The sequence below is a fragment of the Peromyscus eremicus genome, chromosome 3, assembly GCF_949786415.1.
Source record: "Peromyscus eremicus chromosome 3, PerEre_H2_v1, whole genome shotgun sequence".
Lineage (NCBI taxonomy): Eukaryota > Metazoa > Chordata > Mammalia > Rodentia > Cricetidae > Peromyscus > Peromyscus eremicus.
The window spans coordinates 21,336,602-21,344,009 of NC_081418.1; the positions used below are offsets into that span (position 1 = coordinate 21,336,602).

At 43.5% G+C, this 7,408-nt stretch overlaps 1 protein-coding gene across 4 annotated transcripts; it reads left to right on the plus strand.

The window, feature by feature from the left end:
• Positions 1 to 1,334: 1,334 nt before the first annotated feature.
• On the plus strand, positions 1,335 to 6,874 carry Tac1 (tachykinin precursor 1). Of its 4 annotated transcripts, XM_059256509.1 has the most exons (6): positions 1,335 to 1,457; positions 2,355 to 2,451; positions 2,916 to 2,960; positions 3,402 to 3,425; positions 4,735 to 4,788; positions 6,825 to 6,874. In XM_059256509.1, exons 1-6 carry the CDS (start codon positions 1,335 to 1,337, stop codon positions 6,872 to 6,874), a joined length of 393 nt encoding a protein of 130 aa, XP_059112492.1. The 4 variants fall into 4 exon arrangements, with proteins under 4 accessions (XP_059112492.1, XP_059112494.1, XP_059112493.1 ...); XM_059256511.1 differs by lacking the exon at positions 4,735 to 4,788; XM_059256510.1 differs by lacking the exon at positions 2,916 to 2,960.
• The last annotated feature ends 534 nt before the right edge of the window (positions 6,875 to 7,408 follow it).

Genomic DNA, 7,408 nt, shown 5'->3' on the forward strand with positions numbered 1-7,408 from the left:
GTGAGAGGCACCATTATCCTCTTCCAACCCCGTCTGGATATGACAAGAGAAAAGCTTTGGGGAACAAAAGGTGTCCTCGAATGGCTGATGAGTAAATTCTGCATACGACGCCAGGTTTAAATTTCTCTCTCCCCCAAACGTAAAACAAATTTGCTTTCATCCTCTGAAATACTGAACTGAAACTCTTCTGCAATGCTAGAGAAATGGGAGAATATTCGGGCTGATTCAGGGAGGGAGGGCTGTTCCAGCCTTAAATGTAATGCCTCACAAACCCTTAAGATACATGGAGGTAAAAATGGGAGGAAAAAACCGCTTGCTCCATCCCACTACTGTGCTCTCTCCTTGTCTGAGTGTGATTTCCCGAGACAAGGTTTTAATGCTGAAACTATCTGGCCGTTCTAAAAAGCGCAACTTTTCCTCAAGTCTCTTGAGAGAAAAGTTCTCGAAGTCCGAGGCATGAGTCACTCCGCTCAGTTTTGATGAGTAATCTCAGGTGTCACTGAACCTTGTTCGGAAGAGGAGGGGAGGGGGCGTCAGATTTGCAGACGGAAGAAAACAGTCCTCTCTGGATTGGGTGGCAAGACCTCGACTTCCCTAAAATTGCGTCATTTCGAACCCAATTGGGTCCAGATGTTATGGACACTGACAGGTTACCGTCTCGGAAACTCTCCATCACGCAAGCAAAAGGCGAGGGGGCGGCTAATTAAATATTGAGCAGAAAGTCGCGTGGGGAGAGTGTCACGTGGCTCTCCAGGCTCGTCACGCCAGCGATAAATACCGCGAAGCAGGAGCAGGGACTAGAGAGCACTCCGACCTGCTCCACTCCTGCACCGACCGAGGAGAGCAGAGCCAGGAGCACCCAGCGGAGCGCCCAGCGAGTGCGCACCTGCCGAGCATCCCCGCGGAGCTGACCGCAGTGAGTACCTCTCCCGCTTGCCCGCTGTAGCTGCCCGCTGCCCGTCTTCGTGCCTCGGTCGGAGGTGGCGTTCTGCCTGGCTTTGCTCCCGCTGCAGCCACAGACTGGGGGGAGACTGTGCAAATGCCAACGCCCCTCTTTGTCTCCCACCTGCAGAGCCTCCAGGCTTGAGGGTGAGGGTCAGGGGGTCTGGGACGCTGAGACTCAGGGAGAGGAGGATTTGAGGCTCCTTGGGGAGTCATCTTCCTTCCTAAAGGGTATGGAGAAATGCTAGCCCTGATTTTGTTTTTATCTTGGTTTAGCGGGACATGTTTTCCGTTCTAGTGGCACTGAAATTCTGCTGCTCTAACTCTTGGGTGGTCACCGCCTACGGGTGTGTAATGTCTCCTCTCTTTTCTCCTACTCCCAGAAATCCAACATGAAAATCCTCGTGGCCCTGGCGGTCTTTTTTCTCGTTTCCACTCAACTGTTTGCAGAGGAAATCGGTGTCAACGATGATCTAAATTATTGGTCCGACTGGTCCGACCGCGACCAGATCAAGGTGAGACCCAACCGGGCGTGGGAGCTGTTCCCTTCTCCTTGTGCTAGCATCCCGATCAGTGATCAGTGCAGCCCGAGAGGCGCAGTGGAATGCAAAGAGCGTCATCCCCCGGTCCCCGCACAAGGCTTCGCGCCCAGCTTCCAGAACTAAGTTTCCTCCCCGCGGGAGGGCTGCATCCCTGGTTCAAGGTCGCTCCAGCAGGAGCGATGCTCTCTCTCTAAAGAGCTAGATCCTCACCTAACTGGAAACCTCACGTAGTTTTAGTCCCTAGTTACGAGAGATCTCAGGGGCTTTGGTTCAGCTATGTTCACTGGGCGTTTGGAGATGCTGGGCAGAGAAGTGAACCAGTCGGTGGGGGCAAAAGCGACATTTTAATCAGCTGCGGGGTCTCAGTGGCGGAAGCAAACTCCACACTCCTGTATTTAATGTTCCAAGTTTCCCTTTACGTGGTTCTCGGCTCTTGGCGCGAAGGAGCGCACCTTGGGAAATAGAAAGTTGTGAGGTGATGCTTGTAAAGTATCCACGCACTTCTGCATCCACCCCCACTGTGTGCACGTAGGACAGTCGGTGGGGGTGAGGTCTCTGAAGCCTCACTGAGAGCAGACAAAGGTGGCAGTGAGACCACGAGTGAGTTTCCTAGTGGGATAAAGAGTAGAAAGCGCACAGGACCTGAAGGTGTTGTGATAGAGGCACCCAGGATAGACTTTGGGGAGAAGGAAGTCCCAAGCGGGGCCAAGTAGGAGAGAATGCTGAGCAGATTTTGTGGGGGCTGGACTGGTGCGAGCCCACCAGCTTCTGGTCTGGGGGTGGGGGTCTGTAGCTCTGGGAGAAGCTGGGGCGCACGGTGGAGCTGGCCCCTGTTCACTCATGTTGCCTACGCGCGGGTTTGTCCCCCAGGAGGCGCTGCCAGAGCCCTTTGAGCATCTTCTGCAGAGAATCGCCCGGAGACCCAAGCCTCAGCAGTTCTTTGGATTAATGGGCAAACGGGATGCTGGTGAGATGAGCAGTAGTCACTAGGTCTATCAGGCTACCCGGTCTGCATGCTTGCTCCTGCCTGGGGCACCCAGGCGTCTCTTGCCCTGCGAGTATATATTTACACGCCCAAAGACTTGTGATTCCCGAGGGATTCGTCTGATCTGCACTTCACTAACATATGCACTAGCCCACGAGGGTGGATGGGTGGGAGGGGGCAAGATCCATTTCTCATGTTTCACAGCACCAAAGTGCCCCAAACTGGGAACTAACGTTAGCTAAACACTTCCCCGACTAAAGATGCAAATGACAAGGGCCTCCAGGTGCAGATGGTCCAGGCTCAGGGTGAAAGATGCTTATGTGTTTCTGGGATTGGATTAGAGTTGGCGACCCCTTGCTACAGTGAGAGAAGCATTCAATTGCCTTTAGTTGATGGCACAATCAGTGGAGTGTGTAAAGAGTTAATGCCAATTCATCTCTTGTCAGATTCCTCAATTGAAAAACAAGTGGCCCTGTTAAAGGCTCTTTATGGTAAACATCCCTATAAATCTTCGTTTTACTATTATGAATGGTCATGTAAGAAAGTATTTTATGTAAGAAATACAAGGTCTTGCAATTAAGTCTAATTAAGAGGGGTGTGTGTGTGTGTGTGTGTGTGTGTGTGTGTGTGTTTTGAACATGTGACCAATCTTGAAGCCAGTACATTTATATAGCCTTGCTTGAGTCCCACTGTTGTGCCTTTTAACCCATGGCCCCAAAAGGTTATTCAATAAATATTCCTTTGATTATTAAAATAGTTGACTTTCATTAATAAAGTGGTTAGCATTCCTCTCCTTTATTCCTAAAGATGGCACATGAATAGGAAGTATTAAATATTTTAAAAATCAATTCTTGAAGTTTTCCATAAAAGATTATAAATTAGCTTTTAAAAAAAAATACTTATGTGTGCTAATTCTTTTTCTTTTCTTCTAGGACATGGCCAGATCTCTCACAAAAGTAAGTTCACAGTTATTTTTGGCATTTATCAAACGCTAATGTTGGTGATACTGAATTCTGCTTCCTGCTACCTTTTAAGGCATAACATAGGGCCTAATAATTTTAATTAAGACAATGTAGGAAAGGAAAAGACATATCCAGAATGTGATTTGATGAATAATCACTATGACTAAATAATTGTGTAGGCATGTTGCAGTGCAAAAGCATGTATTACATTTAAAAAGGAAAAAGAATTAAGATCTGTATATTTTTATTTGTAGAATTTCAACTGTACAGTTAAACATCCATCACAAGCGTTCATCTCCACCCACCCACCCTCCATGAACACTACAGGAAAAAGCACTTATATGCATCTCCTAACTCATATTCATGAACTGGGTCCTATAATGGCAAGGAAGGTAGTTATTCAGCGGCTAATTAAGTGGAGTGGGTGAATATTTGAGCAGAAAATCCACTCACACTGTGAAAACAGATAGAGATGGGCTGTTTTCCCCTTGATCCCATAATGGAAAGGGAAACCTGATATTGGACAGTAAAGATTGTAGAATGGTGGGCGCTAGAGGGTCTTTAGAGATGTTTCCTAGTTAATGGGAGCCAGGGGGGACAGGAAGTCCCCTGGGCCCCTGGCAGTGTGGCCTGCTTCTGTGAGTGCCATCGATGGACTTACCCAGTGGCAGGGTAGACCCCCCAAGCCCATAACACCTTGGTCTCAAATAACACAATGGAAACCAAGAAAAATTCTCCCAGTAGCAATAAGATAATAACCTTTCCCAAAAACTTAATCTTTGGGAAAAAAAAAACTTTATTTGTATTTACCCTGTAAAGATTTAAATTTTAAGGGGGTGTGGGTTGTAGTGCTAGAAATATATAATAAAAATAAATGTATCCTATTAATATCAAAGCCAACATATTTTCACCAAAGGAGGATTTTTTTTTTTTTTTTTTTAGTTTAAATCCAGTAAATGTGAACTCTTCGAAGAGTCCCGTCACCAAAGATAGAGATCTGGCTTAAGGTTCACTTGCTGAGAAATGCAATGTATTTTAAACTTCATAATAGATAAAATAGAATACAGATCAAAGAGTCTGCTAATGTCTGGATATAGAATTGAGAAGAGTACTTGCGATGAGCTGTTTTAGTGTGATTTGTAAGCTTATATAAAATCTTCTGTGGGCTCGCTCACCAGTAGGTGAAGTAGGAGTATATTTATTACACAGGCGTATATTCAGAAGCTTGCTATACTTTGTACTAGTTATGAGTTTATTTCTTCAAAGACATACATACTAAAATACCCCTAAATGTATTTTCCAGGACATAAAACAGATTCCTTTGTTGGACTAATGGGAAAAAGAGCTTTAAATCCTGGTATGTATAAAATCATGTCTGAAAATATGCAAATCTAGTTCTATTATTTTTATAAAGTATAGTTTTCAAAGTACTGAAAAAGGAGTAATTGACTTAAAATGAGCATGTCTGTAGACAAATTTTCATAGTAATGTTTACAGCCAAGAATGCATCGTTAGACGCTTAAGCTAATACCACCACAGTATTAGTATATTTCTCTCAAAATACCATCTCTTCCAGCATCTGCCCCAGTTAGTCATTACATACCCTGAGTCTTTGAGCTGGTCTGACACTCTTTTTCATAGATATTCTCAGTAAAACATACTGCATCCTTAGGGAGAGGTGAGAGCTTTTCACTTATGACTGAAGTAATATGAAATTTTCATAAGATGTTACATCTGGCAATATAAAAACATCTTCCAATATAAAAATAAATAGATATAATAAGCAAAATGTTTCTAAAAATCACCCCCTCTTTCTGATCCTTACTTTCTCTTGGTCACACACACCTTTGACAATCTGGTAAACTGAGAGACACTCACCAGCTCCGATGCACACACGCTGGTAGACACTTTCAGAGAGTTCAAGGACCAGGTAAGAGTCTGCTTCCCTGCAGGAGGCCACTGTGTCCCAGCTACACTGCCAAGTTGACTTTGGCTGCTTTAATTAGCATTTGTCTCACTTCTGTGAGCCACTGAGTCTTGGTACCCAAAAAACCTGTTGGGGACAAACTCAGGCTACTCATCTCCCTCTTGAGAAAAGAGAATGAGAAACAAACTTCTGCCTCCATCAGAAGTGTCCAGCTTGGGGTGCAGTCTGCTCTAGCTCAGGTTTACACACAGAACTAACGTTGAACATTTAGTGTATTGCTCATGATCCTCACAGAGGGAAGCAGGCTTTTAGTGAGCTGTCCTGGGAAAGCAGAACTGATAGCCCTGGTGCCTTCCACTTTCTCCTAAACCTTTCTCAACTAGGAAACTGTTCACAGCAGCACCATGACCTCTACATATCTGTTGTTTCCTCTCAATTCAGTATTTCATGTAGGGCATTTTCCACAAACACATTCATTTCATTATACTGCCAATCTAAGTAATAATGCTGGCAGAGATGATGAAATACCCATACATAGACAGTTATTCTGATCCTTAACATTTTGTGGTTACAGATCCCATGAAATTATATCTAATATGGTGTAATATAATGCATCTCAGCATTTTTTAGCCTGAATGAGTCACAGTACTTAAATTGCTTAGTAATCAGGTGCTAAGTACTTTTGGAAGTAGCAATTGACATTTCATAGGCCCTCAGATTTTAAGAGGTAAGTCAAATTGTGCTGTGTATTTGTGAGTTCAGTGGCATGCCTACAGAGAGTAAGAGTGACTTTAGTATCAAGGGCAACCAACCCGTCATCAGAAGGCATCGGTGAGAAAAGAGACCCTCATACCATCAGAGGTTGGGCAGGCTTTGCCTGAAAAGAATAAGGCCCTAAATATTCTAGGCTTCCTAAGCTATGTTGGCCTGTAGTAACTCCCCAAAGTTGTCATTTTAAAACCAAAGCAACCATAGACAATATATACATGAACTGAGTATGTATGTGTCTAAATAAAACTATATTTATAAGAACAAATGGGGGGCACCTTTGACCTATGACCTGTAGTTTATTGACCTCCATCCTAGAATGAAAGTTCTGAATTTCTGTTTTATGCATGGCTGTGGTAGACATGGTCCTTTCTCCAGTCACTGTGACTGCTGCCAGTCCTTTAGTAAGTTGCTGAAAATGCACATCATACTCAATCATAGAAACACACTGCTGTACTTTCCAATACCACATATATAGCAGATGACAAAATAAGCCACGAATGCTGTGGCTAGAACACTTCTAAGCAGAATACAGTGTCAGACATGCTTGAAAGATGTACAAAAAAAATCTTAGAAATACTTCTTCTAGGGGAAAAAGTCACTACGATATTGCAGTAATTTAGTGTAGGCATTGAACTTTATTCATGCCCTCTGTAAATCCCCTTAAAACACACTTTTTACTTCCTCTTTGTTTTCAGTGGCATATGAAAGAAGCACAATGCAGAACTATGAAAGAAGACGCAAATAAATTCTGTAACACACTATCTATATTCAGCTTCATTTGTGTCAATGAGCGAAGAAAGGTAAAATAAAACATGCACTATGTGGAATAATTATTTATTTAATAACAAATGTTATGGATGGAAAAACTAAAAAAAAAAGTGTTTATTTTTTCATATTGTGCCAATAAGTGTTGTAATTCTAATGTGGTGACCCCTCAGAAGTAGAAACTAGTAGTAACCTCAGCACAGCCCAGTGTCGATGGAATTGTACAAGCTTGCTGGTGAGGCAGTCTCCCAAGGAAAAAAGGGCCAGTGCAGACAACTAGCGCCAGCAGCCAAGAAACCCCTGTGCAGTCTTGTGCTACCCTCGGTTGCTTTCACGCTGATAATATAGAAGCTTTGGTATCTGACTCTACTGGTATCCTAGCAGCATGTTTCATGTTCTGTGACTATATAGAGATGTTCTTAAAAGTTTCAGTGTGATTCTCTGGTCTTCATTCATTGTATAATGTGTTGTGATAGCTACCATTTTAAATAAAAGAATATATCTTCAGGACTTT

What these genes read in the sequence shown, in the direction of transcription:
- Tac1 (XM_059256509.1), top strand. Translation starts at nt 1,335, where the DNA reads ATGAAAATCCTCGTGGCCCTGGCGGTCTTTTTTCTCGTTTCCACTCAA. An exon ending in CCGACCGCGACCAGATCAAG is followed by an intron (nt 1,458 to 2,354) that starts GTGAGACCCAAC and finishes TTTGTCCCCCAG; the next exon opens with GAGGCGCTGCCAGAGCCCTT. An exon ending in TGGCCAGATCTCTCACAAAA is followed by an intron (nt 3,426 to 4,734) that starts GTAAGTTCACAG and finishes TGTATTTTCCAG; the next exon opens with GACATAAAACAGATTCCTTT.